The sequence below is a fragment of the Nelusetta ayraudi genome, unplaced genomic scaffold (assembly GCF_046127955.1).
Source record: "Nelusetta ayraudi isolate G7.1 ecotype Tasmania unplaced genomic scaffold, CSIRO-AGI_Nayr_v1 ptg000033l, whole genome shotgun sequence".
Taxonomy (NCBI): Eukaryota; Metazoa; Chordata; class Actinopteri; order Tetraodontiformes; family Monacanthidae; genus Nelusetta; species Nelusetta ayraudi.
The window spans coordinates 3,720,001-3,741,458 of NW_027466083.1; the positions used below are offsets into that span (position 1 = coordinate 3,720,001).

The 21,458-nt window shown below is 44.5% G+C and overlaps 2 protein-coding genes across 4 annotated transcripts in view; one reads left to right on the forward strand and one right to left on the reverse strand.

The window, feature by feature from the left end:
• The window catches only part of fat3b (FAT atypical cadherin 3b), a 71,588-nt gene extending 56,716 nt beyond the window's left edge, over nt 1–14,872 (reverse strand). Inside the window, exons 1-6 of the mRNA XM_076031676.1 lie at nt 14,402–14,872; nt 10,530–13,516; nt 10,302–10,436; nt 10,009–10,210; nt 3,856–3,974; nt 2,053–2,251 (exon numbers count right to left, since the gene is read on the reverse strand). Coding sequence (XP_075887791.1) covers nt 2,053–2,251; nt 3,856–3,974; nt 10,009–10,210; nt 10,302–10,436; nt 10,530–13,493 — 3,619 coding nt within the window. The 5' untranslated portion in view covers nt 13,494–13,516; nt 14,402–14,872. The remainder of the gene's footprint in view (nt 1–2,052; nt 2,252–3,855; nt 3,975–10,008; nt 10,211–10,301; nt 10,437–10,529; nt 13,517–14,401) is intronic.
• A 30-nt stretch (nt 14,873–14,902) lies between these two features.
• Nucleotides 14,903–21,392, forward strand: chordc1b (cysteine and histidine-rich domain (CHORD) containing 1b). 3 transcript variants are annotated; one of them, XR_012927328.1, is made up of 12 exons: nt 14,904–15,101; nt 16,454–16,503; nt 16,582–16,638; nt 16,812–16,960; nt 17,484–17,584; nt 17,856–17,914; nt 18,877–18,947; nt 19,157–19,262; nt 19,379–19,498; nt 19,588–19,650; nt 20,244–20,894; nt 20,954–21,392. XR_012927328.1 is itself a non-coding variant. In XM_076031668.1 (11 exons), the coding sequence occupies exons 1-11, from the start codon at nt 15,038–15,040 to the stop codon at nt 20,412–20,414; spliced, it is 1,011 nt and encodes a 336-aa protein (XP_075887783.1). In that variant the 5' UTR covers nt 14,904–15,037; the 3' UTR covers nt 20,415–21,392. The 3 variants fall into 3 exon arrangements, 2 of the variants coding, with proteins under 2 accessions (XP_075887784.1, XP_075887783.1); XM_076031668.1 differs by having other exon boundaries at nt 20,244–21,392; XM_076031669.1 differs by lacking the exon at nt 19,588–19,650 and having other exon boundaries at nt 14,903–15,101; nt 20,244–21,392.
• Nucleotides 21,393–21,458: the final 66 nt, after the last annotated feature.

Genomic DNA, 21,458 nt, shown 5'->3' on the forward strand with positions numbered 1-21,458 from the left:
AGTAGTGATAAACCGGACCAAAAACTATGTTACAGGGTTATTATCTTATTAACTGGGATGTCAAAGCAAAATAATGAAACGGAGCAGATTCAAGTTCTGGGCCAGTGTATAAAAATGGTGACACAATATTACTGCCTTTTCTTACAACTTGACCCGCATTTTACATGAAGATAAACGATAAACATTAGCAAATGAAAACGTGCATGTTGTTTAGTTTTAGTGATTTTTACGTCAACACATATATTATTTTCTGCTCCACTTAACTCCAGCAGGTCCATTAAACTTTCACACAAGGGGCCATTAAAATCAGGGGTGGGGGGAGGGGAATAAATAAATAAACCGGAAGGGCAGAGTCAAGCCAATGCTGCCCATTAAAAATCAATTATGCACCATTGTGGTAAGTTCATCTATGGTGCGAGTTTGGAGAAAGTCTGCAACACTGGTTGGATTTTTTTTTTTAATGAATTAGCGACACAGATCACAAAGCTATGTTTAAAAAAAAAAACAGACAGACAGGCAGGCAGACAGACAGAAAGCAGGACTCAGATGGCTAAAAAGTCTCCCCTGTGACAACACACACAAAAACACACACACACAGGAGTTGGTTTTGTTTCCCCCAGCTGTTGGATGTGTTTTATAGCTCACGCAGAGACAGCAGCGCACGTGGAAGGCAGAGAGTTGAACTCGCTGCCACAGAGCTCTGCTCTGTTCAAGTCCATATATTGATAAAATTGCCACATTTTTCTCTCTTTCATTTCTCTCTCATTCCTCTCCGCTCTCTTTCTCTCACACACACACACACACACACACACACACACACACACTAACGATGTTAGGGCACCAACACAGGTGCACTGACTGACCACGGCTGTTCAGAGACGTGCGCCCCAACTCATATTTTAAGTCCCACAGGAGCGGAGCGATAAGTGAGCAACGGCCTCATGTTAATGAGAACGTGTTGCCGCTGGGATCAATATTAGCCTTTTTACCCGCGCGCAGTCCAGTCAGATTCCCTACACACACACTGTCAATATTTTATGTGCATTACAGAAGAAATGTGGCAAGTATGTCCACATCCAAAGAGGAAGAGCTGGCAGTGCCCGCTTCAGTCTGAGAGTGAGGCGCAACAGGAAGCTGAATTATTGAGTCTCTGCACGCTGCGTGCAGTTTAGCACATTTTGATCATGAAGTGCCACGTCTTTGAATCGCAATTAAAATTAAAAAAAAGACCTGCCGCCACTCTGAATCCTGCTGTTGCTGTTTTCTTGAAGCGTTCGCCACGAAATCTGGGGCAGAAGTAGCAGAAGCAGAAGCAGAAGCAGGGGCAGAACAGACAATTTTCAATAAAACATTCCAACTCTTCAATAGTTTCAAGCCTGGAATTTCAAGGCGAACGTCTTCCCGGGACACAATATTTCTGGTTTTGTTATATTTTTTCAGCCGTCAGTTGTAGTCTTTATCCGCGGCGCGGGCCACTACAGACGTTCCCGCCCTCCCTCTTTTCAAACTTTTATAACTATCTGAGCAAAGCGTGGGCTTCTTTTTTCTTTATTCAGGCCATTATGTATCAAAGAATGCACCAACCTGAACTATCCAGACTCCCTTCAGGGAACTAAAGTAACGAGACAGAAAATTGCTTTGTCTGTGCATTTCTTTTTATGATTATGAGACATTCACCCCACATGCTGGCTTAGTTTAAAAAAAGAAAAAAAAACTAATAATAATAATAATGACGACGCTAATTTCCCCCAATATCGTTGCACAGAGCTTCTCCCTGTTGAAAAAGACTGGGAGCAAGATTCACTTCTGTAAAAGTGCAGCGACGACTGTCTCGGCGGCTCATCCGTGTCCTAGATGTTCAACTTGTGTGGGCACACAAGAGACTCTTTTTGTGTTGTTGATTTATCACGTGGGAGTCAGATGTTTTTCGCTGAATGAAGGAGGTGCGTGATGACAGACGGGGATTTTAAAAACAAAAATGATTTGTGCGTTGGGGAGACGCGGCAAACGCTTGTTTTCGTTCAAAAGCGATAATCTGCCGCCCGTCCTCACCAGTTTTGGGGTTGATGGAGAAGAAATTCTGCGGGTTGCCCGCAGTGATGCGGTAACTCAGCCGACTGGGAGTGGCGGTGAGATCGGGGTCCTGCGCCTGGATACGGATGACGGACACGTCCTTCGGAGAGTTCTCCATGACAACCGGGTGGTAGATCGGGTCCGAGGTGAGGGGAGCGTTGTCGTTGACGTCCTCCACCTGAGAGAGAATGATAGAGCGGAGCAACGCATTCATACATCTTCATATTTCCCTCCATTTGCATATAAAACACAAAATCATAACGGATAATGGCACTGTGGGGTCGGGAGGGAAGAAAAAAAGGAGGCCTGTCCTCGGGTTTAAGGATGTTTATTAATCAAAAGTTCTTGCAATGCAACGCGGACAGGCTCTCGCGCAGATTGCTTATCAATCACAGAACGCCGGGACGATGGAGAAAAAAAAAAAAAGACTCTGGATGTCGCCCTTTAAACGCAGCGCAAACGATTTCCTCTTCTCGCAGCAAAGATCTGGGATATTTATGGTAAACAGAGGGCTGATTGAGTGTTTGCCGGAGGGCCACGGAGAGCCATGACGGTTCAGCCGCCGAATGAGGAGCACCTGTGCCCGATTAATCCCCCCCAACCCCAAACCCCTCTGCTTTTGTCTGTGATGAAGTGGCTTGGCAGTAAAAGCGCCCGATGATCACAACGCCGCCACACCTGAACGTCCCCGAGCCGGGAGAAAATTGTTTGTTTTACTTTCACGCCGCTGAATTCCTTTTCCCCCAAGGGGCGGGCAGCTTTTGCGAGCGCCGCTGTTTGCATTGGAGTGTTTAGACAGTGGATTACTAAGTGCCAAAGTAAAATAGAAAATGAGGCGGCAAATTCCCCCCAGTCTCTATCTCCTGCCTACAGGCGCCGCGTTGCAAAAGTCATCGTCAGCGCAGAGCAAGCATCAGCGTTTCAGGGAGTCGAACCCAGTGATTGTTCGGCTCTGTGTTGTTGCCCATGGATGGAACTCCAAATAAGGGGCAAACTAGCCTGCGGGTACGTTGTTTGCAGAGGGAAGAAAAAGGCCAGCGTTTCAGCATTAATACTACAAGTAGAGAGAGTAGCAATTATCCAGAGCAACGCTGCATGTTGCATTTCTTTAATGCGTACGATATTTTCCATGGAAAAAATACACGCAAAGTCCCTTTGAGATGAGGTAAATGTGAAGTGACGTCGGGGTGTAGAAGTTCATGTGCAGTCTGGAAAATCAATAACTGCTGTTTTATGTTGTTTCATTTGTTTATGTGCAGGTTCTGTCTGAGAAATCAGAACAAAAGTTCAGTGCTGTCATGAGTTTCGAACATCAGGAAATGTTTCTCTCGCACGCTGCTTTCCATCACAGTTTGCACAAACCGTCGGCTTTTTTGCTCCGTGACTTGCTCCGAGTTGGACGTTCTAACCTGAGAGGGTCTACACATCCAAATCCAAATCTCGCCAAAAGATGCAATTCTTTATCTGATTGGGGCGAAACTGCTTTAAAAGCCTATTTGTGGGGCTCGATTTGCAAAGGCACAGCGCGCCATAAATCTTCCCTCATCCAACTCCTCCTAATTTTTTTTTAGGGGCTTTCCTGCTGATTAATCTCCCTACCTGTAATTTAGAAAATGACCAAAACGTATATCGAAATGTATTAAATGTCAGACTGCTGTAGCTTTGCTGTAAATTAAAGCATTGGCCAATGCGCAAGACTAACCACTCAGGCAAAGTGCAAGTCTGGACACTCCCAGGTCTCTGTACAAGGGTATTTCTTTAAAAATTGGGGTCATAACGAACCTGAATGAAGACTTCAATGGAAGCTGACAGGGGCGTGATCCCTCTGTCAGTGGCGTAGACGGTCAGCCAATAGGAGTCTTTGGTCTCGCAGTCCAGGATGCCGGCGGTGTAAATCACCCCTGTTGAAGAAGGGAGTTAAAAAAAAAAAAAAAAATTAAGGCAGCCGTTACTCAGGCTTGAAAATACATATTTATCAGGTGAGAACTGGTGCGAGTCTGTGTTCAGCAGACAGCAGCATCACAAAAATATCTCCCGGGACAGACTCGGAATACTAAGTTCCTCGGTGGCAAAGACAGACCCCAACCCCAACCCCTTTTTTTGGAAGTGAAACTTTTTTTATTTTTTTATTTTTTCAGCCCCAGCTTCAGTGACATTCACAGGCATTAGCGGCGGTGCCGTAGTCACCTTCAATGTTTCAGCATCTTTGCTGCTAATCACAGCTGACCAAACTGCTCCCGCTGCAATTCGCTCAGCACTAAACAGCGGCCTCGGCCGCCGCGCCGCTGATAGAGACGCACACACCAGACACTCACACATATTGACTGGTGTGTGTTTTAGTGGCCTAAAGGGAGATGAGTGGCTGACAGCTTCGGTGACCTCTTGTGGGACGCATGCACACACGTGCGCGCGCACACGCACACGCACACGCACACACACACGCACACACACACACACACACACACACACACACATACACACAAACAAAAGAAATGCTCTAAATAGATGACACTTTTTTTTGGTTTTTCAAACAGCTTCACTGGGACGTCTATATAAACTGGCAGGGGGAAAATGACACGTGCGACAGGGAGAGAGAGAGCTCACACTCTAGGTTTTTAAGGGAACCTCACATGTCGCTTCCAAACATTGCTGAGAGTGCCACAGCACGGCGTTCCATTGTTTGAAGGAGGAAGGTTGAAATCACAAGTGAAAAAACATAACAAATAGCAGCTCGTATTTTGTACTATTGCAAAATATGCACGGCTCATCTAACAATATCCAAAAAGCTACAAACTATGTGCGTGATCTATTTTTGCATCAGGCACCAAACTATAATCGCAGCAGCATCAAATCACTGCAGGCAGCAAATATTTACTTTGGGTCCTTTATGTTAATTTAAAATGACATTATTATTGTTACATAAAGGATGCTGGGGTCAAGCAACATTAACACTGACATTAGCATTAAAGGTTCCATACTAAGCAAAAAGCATTATTGTTTTCTAACAATGATGTGTGTCTCCAGTCGGTCAGTGAGTTTTATCTATTAATAATTTAGAGAAGTTCAATTTCACTTCTTTATAGATTGGGCAAAAATCTTAGCAAACCCCCCACCCCACACACACACACACACACACACACACACACACACACACACACACACACACCACTCCTCTAGGTGGGCAGATCATTAATGATGCAATGCTGATCCACTGGAGTAAATAGGTGTAATAGGGATCTTGTGCATTTGTCTTCTTGAGATCACCAAACTTCAGTGCCAGCTGTTTCGCCTCCAACTCCTTGTTCCTTCTGCTTTAAATCTTCCAACAGTCTCATTAGAAGAAGTATTTTCTCCGACACTACGAAGCCCGAGCAGGGATTCCCTCATCCGACCAAAATAAACAAAGACCTGGGCGCAGCCGTGAATCCAGGGAGGCGGAACAAGCCGAGACAGTTCAGTCCCTTGGGTGGAAGAAGCTCCGTGCCACTCCCACTCCAGGCACCCCATTAGCAACATTCTTCCACAGTCTGAAAATATGTCGTCGTCACTCAGTGGCAGGAATCCACACCGTGTCTCTGATTCCTTTTGCACAGATCTTTAAAACATTCCTGTGTATTTTCAGTGTCCATTCGCCAGCTGACACAAAGGGCAAGGCTGGAACTGCATACAAATCTAGGAGTGGGAGCATCAGCCTCGCTGCAGCTTCCTGAGCCGGACGGCAAAGGTGTTACCCTATCGCCTGAAGCATGTGTTTGTGCGTGTCAGATTATGACTAAGGAGCCATTCAGGGCGTGCACGGCGCATAGTAAAAGTGTTTTTGCAAAGACGCGCTCCTCCTCCTGCGCCGTCCTTGGCCATGTCCTTTTCAAAGCGCATCTCATCTTTGTCAGATAGCGCAACGGAGAGCAAACCAGAAAACAGAGCTAGCTGTTTTCAAAAGCTCTTTGAACTTTTAAGACCGACAGCCACCGTTGAGTAAATTCGATACAAATCCGACTTGACAGCGTCCATTCCCGCTGTAAATAACACACTTCAAAAGACGCGACATAAAACTGAGAGGTCGCGGTGCGTTATCCAGTAGAGAAGTATGATCGGCTGTGCAGCCGTCCGGCCACGTCGACTTTAATTCTCTACCCTTCACCGGGAACGTGGTGAGATGCCGCCGACTAATTGAAGGGACAGTTGACTCAAAATGGAAATTTTCTCTATTTATTACTCACCCCCAAGGTTGACGGCGGCTTGGGGGACGTTTTCTCATTCTATGTGAATGTTTTGAGATTTCACGGGCGGTGAAAGTGAAAGACAACACCGTGTTTTCAGTAATACATATCTACTGGAGTATAGGTTTTTTGTGTGTGTGTGTGTGTGTGTGTGTGTGTGTGTGTGTGTGTCGGGGGGGTAGTTCCAGTAGCATGTAAACCAACTTGCTACACTTGCCAAAGCTAACATGAGCTCATCCCTGGTTATAATGAATATTTTGGTCAGAAACAGTGTTAACATCACCATTTTGTTCTTCTTCAGTAGTTTTTTTTGGACACAACATCCAGCATCCATTGAGTGGATTCTTTTCTGTGAAACTCCACAACGGTTCTGCGGATTAGAAAATGTCACCAGGGCCTCCAGGGACATCGGGGTGAGTGAGTGAAATTTTAATTTAGAGTGGACTATCTCTGTAATGGTTTTTGTGTTTAAAAATCAGTCAACGATCTCTGTGGTTTATCTCTGTACAGCGAGCCATGTCTCCACCAGTCTCTGTGGCAGACGGGATGACAGTGAAAATATACGGCCTCTTAATTTTTTACAGACGCAGAACAGATGACTTATTAAGCACACATTTTCCTCGCAACTTAGAGCGGCGCTTTATGCTGGCTGTGATAAATCACAGAGTCTGGAAACCCACTAATAGCAGAGCATGCGGGCTTCTGACAGCTGCCCAGTGAGAAATTGCAGGGCTTGCTTTCTCCCTCGCCAACGACAAGAATACAAATGTTATTTTTCTGTTTTTTTTTTCTTCAACGTGGAGCTGCGCTTTAAGATTTTAAGCCGGAAAAGATCCTGCTTGTCTTTCGATAGATAGATCAGCCCTGCTCTGTTCCCCACGTACTAAGTCATTCTGAAACGTTTGTATAAAATATGGCTTCGACAAAATATGGGAGTCGCTGCATGTGCTGCATGTGATTTTTGCAAAACATGACCGCAAATTTCTCGCCCGCTCTGTCTTTAATTCCGACGGTCCCTTGCCTCCCCTCCTCCGTCTGTCACACTCCATCTTCACTCACCGGTTTTGGCGCTGAGAGGCCCAGATTGACAGGCAGTCAGAGCGAAGCGACTCAGCGTGGCAGCTAAAAACGCACGGTGAGAGGACAGAGTTGTGTTGCACTGCCTGCATCTGACAGCCCCCAGTAGCACCACTCTGTAAAACTTGCTGGTGCTACTCTTTCTTTTTCCCTCTTATTTCTTTTGCACCAGCACATCATTGATCTTTTCATCTACTAATAATATAGTGAAGGGGGGAAGAAGAAGAAAAACACAACAAGAAGTCACAACTTCAGAACAAAAGGAGAGGAAGGGTGGAACAAGGCTGCATTTCCTCCTGGCACTTTTTTATGGACCCCAGACTCCCCTGCATCCTCCTCCTTCCTCTCCTCACTTCACTCGTACTCCCCTCGCCCCTTCACTTTCTGCTCTAACAAGCAGCCTGATTTCCCCTGGAAAATCTGGACTCAATAAACTTTCTAGGTGGCTGTGATGCTCCTCGCATCGGGGAGGTTGTAGCACAGATTGTTGCAGGCACTCTCTGTCCTTGAGCCTGTTGTACACACAATGCATATGTTATTAAGTGAGCGCACGGTTTGTTTGGTTTTCGTTTTTTAAGGGAAAAAAAGGTGCAGATAGGTAGAGGAGGGATACAGGGGGAAACGACATCCTCCTCATTTGTCTTTGTGTTTCTCTTTGGCGGTTTCACTGAATGCAGTCAATACTAATTAGTCTAGTTGAAGGTCAATACAGGCACCCAGTCCTGAGTCGTGTACAGTAGTGGCCAGGAGGGAGGGAGGGCTGTGGTCATGTGTTCTCAAACAGGCACTAAAATTAACTGCAAGCTTACAACATCCTGTAGAGACAACCTTAAACACATCTGCCAGCAATAAAACAACCACAGTGACAGAAACAAGAACATGCTTGATATCTATTTTCAAATTATCAATTTCATTAAGTAGCAAGGAAAATTAAACAGGGATTCAACAACAACAAACAGTCAATTACAAGTTTATCTTGCCAAAACTGTATTGCAACTGTTGTCATTTAATTAAAAATGTTATTATTGATTTTGACATTAATATTATTTTTCATTGTCTCAATGGAAAATTGAACTGAGAGGCGTTCCATGGTCTGTGTTTATTGTCTTTAAATAAAAATGCTCCTTGTCCAAACAGCAAGGAGCAATTTGTCATGAAAAAAATAATTCAAATTCAAAATTAGATCCACCACAATGAAAAAATAATAATTAGGCTGATTTTTTTCCTTTTGTTAAGTGTAGCAATTGCCAAATTGAAACCAACAATATCAGGTATAAACATCTATTATAATAGATAAGAAAAGATACTTCTATCCTATCATGTTGTATTCCATTGTGATCTTTCTAATATATAAGTGGTACTGTTTAACATCACTGGTGGTTCTAAAACACTCTTTTCCAGAGAGTTCTTACAAGGAAGAGGAAATAAGTAGCCAAGTTTTAGGAGCTCTAGGTTATAAACTTTCAACACCACGGAGAGTTACACACTGGAGATATAACATCTGAAGGGTTCAGCACCACGGACAGAGGAATAGACAACCGCAAGCCTTGAGAGAAATCGGTGAGTTCACATCAATTTTGTTGTCATGGAAATGTTCGAAATTCCGACTAAGGCCTTCTCTCCATTTTTCTGGGTTTTTAGATATGCATTTTTGAGGTTGCTTAAGAGATAAAGTTGAAGCAAAACAAACACGGCACACAAAAGATGATGTCAGAGAAAGGAGACATTTTAAAAAAAAATTGGTTTCCCCACATAGAGCAGTGTTTTCTCTAAATCATTACCCTGAAAAGAGTTTTCTCAAACCTCAGTCCACAGAGACCTAAAAACCTTTTGTATGCAACTGAAGCTAAACTGCAGAGATGGAAGTTGGAAAGTGGAAGGTGGAAGCTGGAAGTTCTTTGTGAGATCTATTTCACACATCACAGCACATAGTAACGTCATATCCTATATCGTGAAAACAAACCCAAACTGGTAGTCTTACTTGTTAAATACAGACCACACATACCATTTTCCAATTGTAAAAAAAATCTAGCGACTGTCAACCAACAAAATCTGTCCAATTCCCAAACAAGGTGTTTGGCTTGTTTTTATCTAAGAGTTCTAGAATTCCACATCTGACAGTGCCCAGTTGGAGGTAACAGCAAGCTCCCTCTCTGGGTCCAGATTCTTGGTCAAGTCCCAGTGATTCCACTAATCTTAGAAAGGGTGGCAGGGCTGCAGCGCAGCGGAGCCTTGATCAATGTTATCCACACAGCAGTGGATCAGCTGCACTGAGTGGCCTGAGGGCCAGCCAGTGTGGCTGTCGCGCTGCCCTCATTACAGTAATGAACTCCCAGTACACAGCTCACACATGAGGCCCCAACAACCCATGGACTTGGATGGTACCCCACACTCTCCTTAACTCCTCACCCCTTGAATCGCTCACACGCAAACTGACATGGCTGGCAAGCATGCTTGAGAGGTGTTTTTATAGACGGGGATGCAAAACCGCACTGCACAGTAAGCAAAAACGCACACGAGATTCGTCAGCAATGGCAGTGACACATTTTTAGCAGCGACATTCCCATGCTTGGTGCATGGAGAGTTATTGGATTTCCACTTTGCATGATAAGGGTTTCATATTGATCTTCTGTCACACCTGTGTCTTCGTCGATGGTGAAGGTTCCCAGTCCGCTGCCTCCCCTGACGGAATATCTCAACACGCCATCTCGTCCCTTGTCGTCATCCTTGGCGCTGACCGTCAGGACACTCGTGCCTGCACGAGAGTTCTCCTTCACTGAGCCTCTCACAGCAAAGTCTGGGAAGTAGGGTGCATACAAATTCTCATTGACATCCACCACCTGGGGGGAAAGCAAAAGGAAAAGGTCTATTGTCTTACTTGTTTGTTGTTGTTGTTGTTTTCGGTATTAAATTATGATCGACTATACACACCTCCACTTCCACAAATGTCTGGCTGATGAGGCTGGGCACGCCCCTGTCCTCAGCAGTTAGCGTCAGGTTAAAAAACTGTTGTTTCTCAAAGTCCAGGTCCTTCCTGAGCCTTAACATTCCGCTCACGGCATCGACCTGTGCAACGCATTTAAATCCAATTCACCTCAAACTGTCAATAGGAAGACCATCAGCATATGCAACAGTATAGACAATAGTAGTGTCACCAACCTCAAAAGTGCCATTGAAGTCATTAATCAAGGAGTATCGGACCTGTCCACCGGGGCCGACGTCTGGGTCTTGAGCCTGAATCCAAGTAATCACAGCCCCAGGTGGAAGATCCTCTAGCGCACGAGCGCTATAGCTGCTCGGGATGAAGGCTGGGGCGCAGTCATTGACATCCTCGATGATGATACTTAGCGTTGTGACGGATGTCCTTCGGGTGCCTCTTTCTGCCTTGTCTCTCACTTCGATCTTCAGCGCAAACACTGAAATGGTTTCTCTGTCCAAGGCACTAGCCACAAAAACGCTCCCTGTTTCGATGTCAATACCAAACTGCGGGACACTTGTGAGCATCTTGTAGGCAAGCTGCCCGTTCTGGCCTATGTCTCTGTCAAACGCAGTGATGGAGATGACTTCCGAGCCGACGGCTGAGTTTTCTAAAACAAGAGCAGAGAAGCTGTCCTGGTAAAACTGAGGGTCGTTGTCATTTGCGTCTTCAATGATGACGGTCAGTACTCTCCAACCAGACATCTGCGGGATGCCCTGATCAAAAATTGTAATATTGAGAAAGTAACGATCCAGTCGCTCACGGTCCAGTGGCTGCAAAACCGTTATCAGTCCAGTCTCCATGTTGACATTGAAGGCGTTTTCTTTGTTACCGCTAGATATAGAAAAGAGAACAAGACCATTGAAGCCTGTGTCACCATCTCGAGCTCTAACCTGGAACACGCTGGCTCCGACGGGGAGGTCTTCCCTCACCAGGATGCTCGTCGGCAAGGCCTCAAACTGTGGAGCCTGTTTGTTCAGGGAGAAAACGTCTGTGTACAGTTCATCTGGTTTGGATCTCGCCATGGCCGACGCCTTTGAAAGCACCTTTTCCGCCAACATCTGGGCCACCCTGGTTTCCTTGCAGTTGAAGCCCCTGGGTGGCATTCTTCCCCTCACCACAGACACGTTCACGAAGGTCGGCTCCGAGAGCAACTCTCCGTCTGATGCGACAATTTTCAGGTTGAAAACCCCTGTTTTTAAATTAGAGGCTGCTAAAGATCTCTTTAAGGACAAAGCACCCGAGTCGGGATTCAAGTCAAAATAATCCAGCTCGTTCCCAGACAGCATCTTGTACTGCACCATCCCCAGCTCGTCTATATCCACCGCTGACATTGTTACGATAGTCTGACTGACAGGGAAGTCACGGCTTATCATTCCCCTGCACGAAACCATTTCAAAGAGGGGCTGGTTGTCGTTGACATTTACCAGACGGATGGTGACATTAACCTCGTTCTCTCTTCTGTAGGGGGAGCCCCAGTCGGAGGAGCGCACTGCGAAAAAATACATATCATCTGACGACTCAAAATCTAGGTCTTGGGTGATTCTTATCTCGCCGGTGTCCTGGTCTATGGTGAATGGAAGAGTCTGCTCCCCGACTATGATGTGAGTGACTAATCCATTTTCTCCCTTATCCTCATCCGCAGCCGACACCACAAGAACAACTGTGCCAATAGGCAGGCTTTCGTTGATTGCAATATCATAGAAGGGCTTGTTGAAAACTGGGGAGTTGTCATTAGCATCCTCAATGACCATTTGGACCCTTGCCTGTTGCTGACTGAAAATTTCAACCACCTCCATTTCCAGGAAATCCTGTGAGATCCCTGATAGCTGCCTTGTGGTTATAATAACGCCAGTCAAAGGGTTTATATTAAAGCACGTTGGATCTGAGAGCCGGGTGAAGCTGTAATTGACACCCAGAGGAGCAGGGGAGATTTTCACCTCTCCTATAATAGTGCCTGGGGGAGCGATTTCACTCAACTTAAATACATAAACATCATTCTCAAACTTGGCCAACACTGGGTCTGGCTTTGTGACTAACAGCTGAACCACTTGAGTGTTGGAAAATTTGGGTGGAATACCTCTGTCTTTAGCCTGAAAAGTCAGATTGCAGCCATAAGGAAAAGTTTCCCAGTCGACCAAATCTGACGTCTTTACTCTGTATTCATTTCCCACAGGCGATCGATCAACCACAAACTGTTCAAAGGGGTCGCCCTCAATGATGGACACCCACTCTATATCCCCAGATACGCCCTCATCTTTGTCTTCCACTGTCACTGTGGCATAAATCAAGTCCTTGTCTGACCCTGATGGGATGACAGCCACTGCACTCAGAACAGGGGAGAACTCATTAACTCGCCTCACAGTCAGGACCAGCTTAGCCGTGCTGCTAATACCATTGTTCCCGTACAGTTTTATGCCTCTGTCAACCACCTGTACCTCCAGCTCAAACCGGTCTCGTTTGTCCATCCTGGGCCGTCCCGTCAAAGTGATGACCCCGCTGGTCGGATGCACAGAGAAGAGGTCGACTCTGTTCTTGAAGAAGTAATAGAACTCCCCATTGGAGCCCATGTCAGCGTCAGTTGCTGTTACTCGTCCAATGCTCGCACCAAAAGGTGCACTTTCAGGCACAACAAATGAGTAAGAGGTTGGGGAGAAAAGAGGTCGAAGATCATTGGTATCCAATACTTTGATGTACACGATGGCCAAGGCCTCTAATCCTCCTTGGGCCGAGGCCTTAACTGCCAGGGTGTAATTGTCTTGAACTTCTCGATTCAATATGGCACCGCTGCCTCCATTAGTGCGAATGCGAAGGAAGCAAAAATCCCCCATAACAAACTCCTCAGCCTGGAAGATTCCCTCACTGTCTCCAGACTCAATTGTATATTTTATTTCTAGAGATCGCGGTGGTCCGAGAATGATGCCCATTTTCACGTCGCATCTGGTGTAAGCTCTTGCGGCAGAGTTCTCAAAGATGGATGCATTATAGGCAGGCTGTGTGAAGAGCAGCAGGCTGTGTCCTGCCCTGGGTTCGGTCAGAAACTGAGTATGAGTTGAACGAAAGCAGAGGAGGAAGAGGGAAATAAAATGGAAAGGAAAAGAGAAGGTGGGTAGAGGACGCATATTTCCCCACCGACTCGGCCTCATCACTATTCCATCATCCCGTCACCCTATATTTGTAGAGAATACACAGAAAAACAGATGGAAATTGAGTGAGTGACTTCTTAAGGACACGCCTTCTGCATGCTAAATCTGATAGAACTTTCAGGCAAGAATGAAAAGTTGTAAGGCATTTCAGTGGTATAATGACTGGGATCTAATAGCATATTCTATGCTGTTCTCCAGCAGTTTGCATTCAGATGCTGAATATTGCAGCCTCAGATGTGGAAAAAAAACAACAACACATTTTAACAAGCAAACATCAAAAGCACAGCACACTTACAGAAGCTGTCTGAAACAGGTCATGTCATCAATTAAAAACCAACCAGGAATGAACGAAGGCTGTTTACTATAATAATGTCACAAAGGTTTTTCTTTTGAACGTGCGCAACAGAATGATGGGGTTTTCTAAGGAAATACATGGATAGAATTAATTGGACAAAAGGAACTTCAAACTGACTTGCCCAAACAGTCACATCAGTAAATGAAATTAGCAGGAAGAAATATGTGCAAACAAGCAGTTGAAGTCAATTTTAGGAATTCAGCCAGAAAAGGTTTGGAGAGAATTGACTTGTTCATATTTGTAAATCACTGCATTGGTCTTTTTTTTCTTGAAACAGACATGGTTTTAAATTATGCATTTGGTGTCTCTCTGGTGTACGAATAAACTCAAAAAGTATTTTTCTTAATCATTATTAAACTTCAAACACAATGTAAAATGTTTGGAAGAATTACTGATATCAATGACATAATGACATAAATGTATGTTGGCATACATAAAATACATTTATTGAAAGATCTCCCGTCCATACAAATCTACCAAGGTCTATTAGTCTATTAGGGTGTACTGTCTACAGCTGAATAAACTTACATCGCATTTGCACATTATGCCGTACCTTGAGTCGAAACAGTTGCGACCGGTAAAAGCAAATCCTCTCCCATCCTGTCAGGCAAAAATAGTTTTCAAAAAAAATTGAAAGGAAAAGACCCGGCAAGTGCAAAACAATCGCGCAGAAGTCGACGGCGAAGCGCGGAACGGAAAATGAACGTGCACCGGTGCCGATGAGCTGCAGCCAGCCTCAACTCACAGCTATTGCCCCACTTTCGCGCATCCTAGGACTGTAACCTTGAGTGCAGCGGGGCTATTGCGTTGCAGCGCGCACCAGTTAAGCACAAACTGACGTCGAAAGCTCTTTCGCGTTCCTTTGCGAGGTCCAGCGTGACCGGTTCGCACAGAACGGGTCGCTTCACGCAAGTTTGGAGGCGGTCAGCATCAGTTGTCGCCTGTGTGGGACCACAGCGCGCTCGCGGGGATGAAAGAGGCGGGGCTGCTTGGGCGAGCTCCGATGTTTCCCGAGCGTAGCCGGAAAGACCCGGAAGTGGGCCGATGTAACGTGCAAACAGGCGGCGGTGGCTGCGGCGCCGGTGGTGCGTGTGTGTGTGTGTGGGAGAGAGGGAGAGATCGGAACACGCGAGGTTGTTGCACATTTCTTTTTTTTAATTTCTTTGAGATTCTGTCATCAGCGGATACTATGTCGGTGTTATGTTACAACAAGGGATGTGGACAGCGATTCGATCCGGAAAACAACCCGGACGGTGAGTAACACGGTTATAAACTAGCTCGTTGCCCTAGTGTGTCGGCTGGCTAGCCTGCGATCATCTGGAACGTTCTACATGGAGCAGGCCTGCTCGGCCCAGGTAGCTGCATTTACTTGGCCGGAACTGGATCATTATGTGTTTATTCAGTAAGACTTGTCACTGTGGAGTGTGTTGCTGGGGCAGATAACAGAACGCCGGTGTGTGAGAAACAACTGCGTTAGCATGTACTAGCTTGTTTAGCAATGTCGAGGGCAGAACCTTTGTCCCGTACAGCAACTTTAGTGAGACGTGGGGTTAGCCTAGCGCTAATGTACAGGTAAAGAAGTGCTCAGGCTTGCCAAAATAAAAAGTGTGGCAACATGCATTTACATTATTTTGATATGGTTGTATAGGTATAGGCCCCTACACATGTTATGATGTTGAGTCTAAAAGTTTTGTTTTTTGAAGGACATCGAAGAGCAGCCATCCCATCGACCTAGCGGTTCAACTTTTTATAGTCATAATCTTGTGTTTTGTTCAAACTATCACAATGTAATTTTAAAGACTACGTCATGAGTTTCCTCCACCTCTGTTTTAAGGAATTGCCGCAGAGTTTTAGTTAGTTTTCATCAGGAATTTGATTTCCTCAGTCTTATCCTTACTTATCCTCAACACTTTAGAAATTGGGCACTTTTTGTATTTGACACAATATTTGTCTGGATGGATGAATAGATATGGAAATGTAGATTGGCACCGGTACAATGTATTTCACGTATACTACAATTAAACTAAAACTTTTTCGGATAGCACCTTTTAAAAACATCTTTACAAGATTTAACTGAAATACAGAGCAACAGCACATTAAGAGTCCATTAGAAATATATACATTCTTTGTTTCAAAATGAATTCTCAGCGGAGTAGCGCTACAGTACACACTGATGTCGGGACTATCCCACGCTGTTGGTAATGTGACTGATTTGTTGTTGTTTTTTGCTTGATACTCACCTCACTTTGTGTTAAGACCTCGAGCTGCCTCTTATAGGCAGCATGAAACTGTGTTGACAGAAGCCCTTTGAGACATCCGCTGCACATGAAAGGACTGAGATCATAGAGGGAGTGCTGCACCCGCCAAGAGTTGATGCCCATCACATTGCTGATAAATATAAAATAGCTAGCGGTCGAGTCTTTGATCGTCTCGAGATATTTGGAAAATGCTCTGCTAATTCATTGTGTCTTTTGCAAATTGGACGTCTTGTTTCTCTGATCCAAACATTTGAAAAGAATTTTTTAAAAAAAGGAAAAAAAACTTTGCTTGCAGGTTTCCTAGATAACCATATCTTCTCTCACATTTTTTGGTTTATTTCCCATAGATGTCTGCACCTTTCACCCTGGAGTCCCAGTATTTCACGATGCATTGAAGGTAAAATGCTGAACGAGCTTCAGTAATTCTTTCCTAGAATATGTGGAGAAAGTTTAACACGTCTCACACCTTCTGCAGGGATGGTCCTGCTGCAAAAGAAGAACAACGGACTTCTCCGACTTTCTCAGCATTGCTGTAAGTTCTCGGTTGTCTTTTGACCTGTACTATAAATCCTCCATGCTCATGCCTCCACTCTCTGTTGCTTTCAAAGGCATCGACTCCCGCCTAGGCCGTCCACATATTGGCCCTGTGTGCTCATAATTTTTAGGAGTTCAGTGTATTGATTTTTTTCTTCTTTTCTCTCAAAGGGTTGTACAAAAGGTGCCCACAACAAGGAGAAGCCCCCCGAGCCGGTGAAATCATGCGGGGAAAAGAAAGAAACGGACGACCAAAAACCAAAGTGTGACGAGTACATCATCTCCGCGCCTAAACCCCAGGAGAAGATACAGAGACCAAGGTTGTTTCCGTTAACATCAAGGCTGAACATAGTTGTCAGAGTGGGGGAAGCTTAAAGTCACCTTCGAAAAACCAGGAAAGTGCCCTGAAGAAACAACTTTTCCTTTTTTTTGTCCCCCCCCCCCCCCCGCTTAACGCTGCTTATCTTCCTGGATGCTATATGTCTCTTTAGTATTCTGATGCCACGTCAAACACATGAAACGGGAGGTACAGTATCCAGGGTATTAAATCGGCTTGGAGCCATCAGTTGAACAGGGGTGGTGCAGGGGAGCTCGTCGAAGCCGTTTCTTCCCCGGGAGGATTTTCACCAGAGTTCAAAAGAAGTTGGACAGGCAACTGTAGAAGCTACTGGCAGAGCTGCACAAACTCCTTTCACAAAGTGTTGCAGATGATAAATTACTGACTTAAAATGTACACCCTACTTCCTTTCAGAGTCATGTTGAATTGAATCTTTTTGTTGCAGCCTCTTGTTTTTCTTGTTGTTGTTGTTGTGTTTTTGTTTAATAGTTTGCTTCTCATTACAGCGCTGATGAGCCGATGGGCAGATTGCAGCACAAAGTCACCAGTTCCCTCAAGGAGGCTCTGGAGAAACTGAAGCTTTCGGAAAACGCCGCAGAGACAAAAGGTGCCAGAAGACATTTATCTTCTCCTTTTCATGTCATGGTCATAAGTGCCACCATCCACTTGTTTTCAGCGTAGACGTGAAGGTCATGTTGACAGTGAGAGTTAATGGATGGCCTGTGGGGACTGCCCTCACTTGCATTATTCACGTCATGGTTTTTGAGGAACAGCTGACAGGAACAGGACAAGTTATTATCGCTGTGCGTGTTTCCTTACGAGCTCCTCCATGCGTCTGTGTCATGCCGCTGAGCCTCTTTTCCTTTCATTCTCTCCAGAGGACGATAGCGACGAAGTCAAGATTGGGACATCCTGTAAAAACGGAGGCTGCACTAAAGTAAGTGACAGTATGTTCTCTTATGAACGTCCTAAAATATTGATTCTGCTTTTAAAATGTGTTCTTTATCCTTTTTTTCAAAGAGTTGGGAAACAGCATATATATATCTATCTATCTATATATATATATACATATATATATATACATATATATATATATATATATATATATATATATATATATATATATATAATTTTTTTTTTTATATATATATTTTTTTTATGCCATTTGATGCTCGAGAAATCATTTTAAAGTCAAATTCGATGCACATATTTGAGAGCAGTTTCAGCACTTGTCATTTAATGAAATAAATATCCAGGCTGATCCTGACAAAGGAATTTAAAAAAACACCCCATAAAAAGCTCCTGCCTCCTGGAAGTCAATGCAGCTCTCATGTCTCCTCCCCCACATTCGATTTAAGACAGATGTTGGAGGAGAAAATATTGAGCTCATGCTAATCTGGCCTGTCAGAGCATAAACTCCGAGTTTAGAGAAATTTTTATTAGGACATTTACATCGACTTAAATTTTCTCGGATCGGGATTTTATTCATTTACATAATTGCGCTTCAGCTGATTTAATTGAAAGCCATGAGATAGATATTCTCTCAAGGGCTGCCTGCTTTTAGTTGATTATAACTTTGGGTCTTGGTAGAGTCACAATTGTCAGTCATTGAATTATTTCTTATTCATCAATCTTTCCCTGAAAATGATACGTTCACTTCACTTACTACTGCGATATTCAATAGAAGGCTTAATAAGAAATGGATTACGAGATGTTTCTGAACGTCTCTATTCATCTGCAATGCGAGGGCCAGATGGAAAAAGTTTTTTTTTTTTTCAAGAGCGTTTCTTCAAAAACTTTTCTATTATTCAGCTGAAAGGACGGACTTTAGTTATTTCATAAAAAAAAAATAACCTGCAGCTGTGTCTTTAACCACACTTTCTTTTTAAATGCCTTCAGACTTTTGACGGACCTGCCAGTGATTCGGACGTGTGCACGTATCACGCTGGAGTCCCAATCTTTCACGAAGGGTTTGTGTCACACTTTTCTCTGCTCTTGTAAGAAAAAAAAAAAAACCCAACAACCTCAGCGCGATAGATGCTTCTCCTCCCTAAGAGCGAAGTCTGCAGCAAAATCCATGTGTTTCCTCCTGCTGGTCTTCCTGTTTGCCTTTCTTTGTGGAGTGGCGTGCAGTGATTGGCAAACTCCCAGCGGCTGAGTGTCTTTCCTGCATCTGTAGGATGAAATACTGGAGCTGCTGCAAGCGGAAAACGTCCGACTTCAACACCTTCCTCTCTCAAGCGGGCTGCACCAAGGGGACGCACCTGTGGAAGAAGAAGGATGCGGTAGGTTGGCAGCGCCGGTCGGCATGGAGCCTCTGCTGTGTCTCCATCTCCGTCAACAATCGTGCGGCGTGTAATTGCGCATGGGAGGTTCACGCACATCCCTCATCTGGTTGCAGGGAAAGAAAGTGGTGCCCTGTCGGTTCGACTGGCACCAGACCGGCTCTCAGGTCATCATCTCCATCTACGCCAAGAACTCCGTCCCAGAGCTCAGCTACGTGGATGCAAACAGCACCACGGTGAGTGATTGCACACGACAGGAGAGTTTTAAGTGTTGTTCGTCTCGACTGACTGTTTTTTTTCTTCTCCCCCTCCCCCCCCCCTTTAGCTCAATATCAATATTATATTTGATGGAGAGAAGGAGTTTAAGCAGAAAATTAGCATGTGGGGGGTAAGTACGACTTCACTTTCCACCTCACGTGCACTGCACACTTCTGTTTATACTGTTTGACACGACGCATTAGCACTGCACTGCACTGCACTGCAGCTGGATGGCCAATGTTTCAGCTCATCTGACTTGTTAGCCTCCAGTAGACGACCGACCGTTTTCTCGAGTGTGAAGATTGCATTGGACTCCATTTCCAAACAACTCCCTTTTAGTTGTGACAAAAACAGGAAGAGGCTGCTGCGGGCTGGCTGTAAACGGCCCTGAAGAAGACAAAGAAGGGAAAGAAAAACAGCGAAAGCCAAGCTGCTGCTGGAGAGGCAGTTATGCTGAATTTAGTGGCACACAAACTCATCACTGCAGATAGATAGATGGTTTGTTCAAACACACTGTTTTCTTTTTATGGGATGGATACATGAAATGACTCCAAAGGATGTAGGAAACATTCCATCTGTTGAGTAGAATTAATTCACTTTATCCGACAAAAAAAAAAAAACATCATCGTGACAAATTTTGACTGTTTGATTTCGACTTTAAGACCTTGGAATTGCCTGCGCACACGGACTGCTCTCTTCACCCGTCATCCTCTCCACCCGCAGGTGATTGACGTGAGCAAAAGTGTAATGAACATGATGGCGGCCAAAATCGAGATCGCCATGAAGAAGTCTGAGCCGATGACCTGGGCTCGTCTGGACCTTCCTGCCCCCGTCAGCGCCCCAACGGAGAGCGAGACGCGCAATGAGAATGACAGCGACGGGGAGGACGAATGATGAGGAACCACTTTCAAAAAGAAACAATCTCTTCAATTTAGCCACACAGTCCATTCCTGACCTCTTTTGGGAGTTGCCTGTTTTGCTGTCTTGCCACTTCAGCCTCTTCATTGTTGCTGTGCTTCCCGTCTGATTTTTACCATTCCTCTTTTTATTTTTATTTTTGTTGCCAGTTTTTTTTCCCTCTCCTTTCCGGCCAGTGAGCTATGTGAAACACCGCAAGACTTGAGTGAGACCTTTTTTTTCCCCACAACGTTGTCTCAGTCAAGTACCTTGAGGACCACTGGCTCTGTAGATTTGAGGAGGGAGACATCACACCTGCGTATTGCACTCGGAACCCTCGCAGGTCAGACCTACAACACCATTCACGCGAGCTGCACACATGATGTCACTCACGACCACCACTTCCTGTAGCCATGTTTGAACGAAGATAATCATCCGGTTTGGAAACTTCTTTCATTGCCTTGTTTTGCTTTGTCTGTCTCATCGAGTGTTGTCTCTTCAAATGCCTGTCTGCCGGACGTTTGAGCGATTCGGAGATGGAAAAAGGAAATGCAAATCTTTAAAATGTAAAAAAATAAAACATTTGAATAAAGTTTATCCTGGATGAATTGCAATAGCAGAAATGCCCTACCTGGGATTCTTTAACTTTAAAAGTCAAATGTTTGGTAGCCAGTCATTCAAATCTTTCAGTTTAATGTTGTTGATGTCAACAAGATGTTTTTATTTAAATCAGAGTATGTCAAGTTATATCTCATTTTAATCCTTTTAAATAATGCTGAGACTAGTTTTGATGAGAATGTACTGTAAAATCTGAAGTATTTCAGCAAAAAGTACTGTATCATGAAACCTCCCTGATACACGGCATGTCTCAAGGTTTCAATGTATTAGTCAAATTTGGCTAAATCTTGTTAAGCCTTGTGGGTAAAAACATGCAGAACCACTTTATCTTACCAAAATAAATATTTCTGTTCAACATTTTAAATGTCAGGGTGATGTTTGTGGCTTTCACAGCTTTATTAAAAAAAAAAAAAAACTTATAAT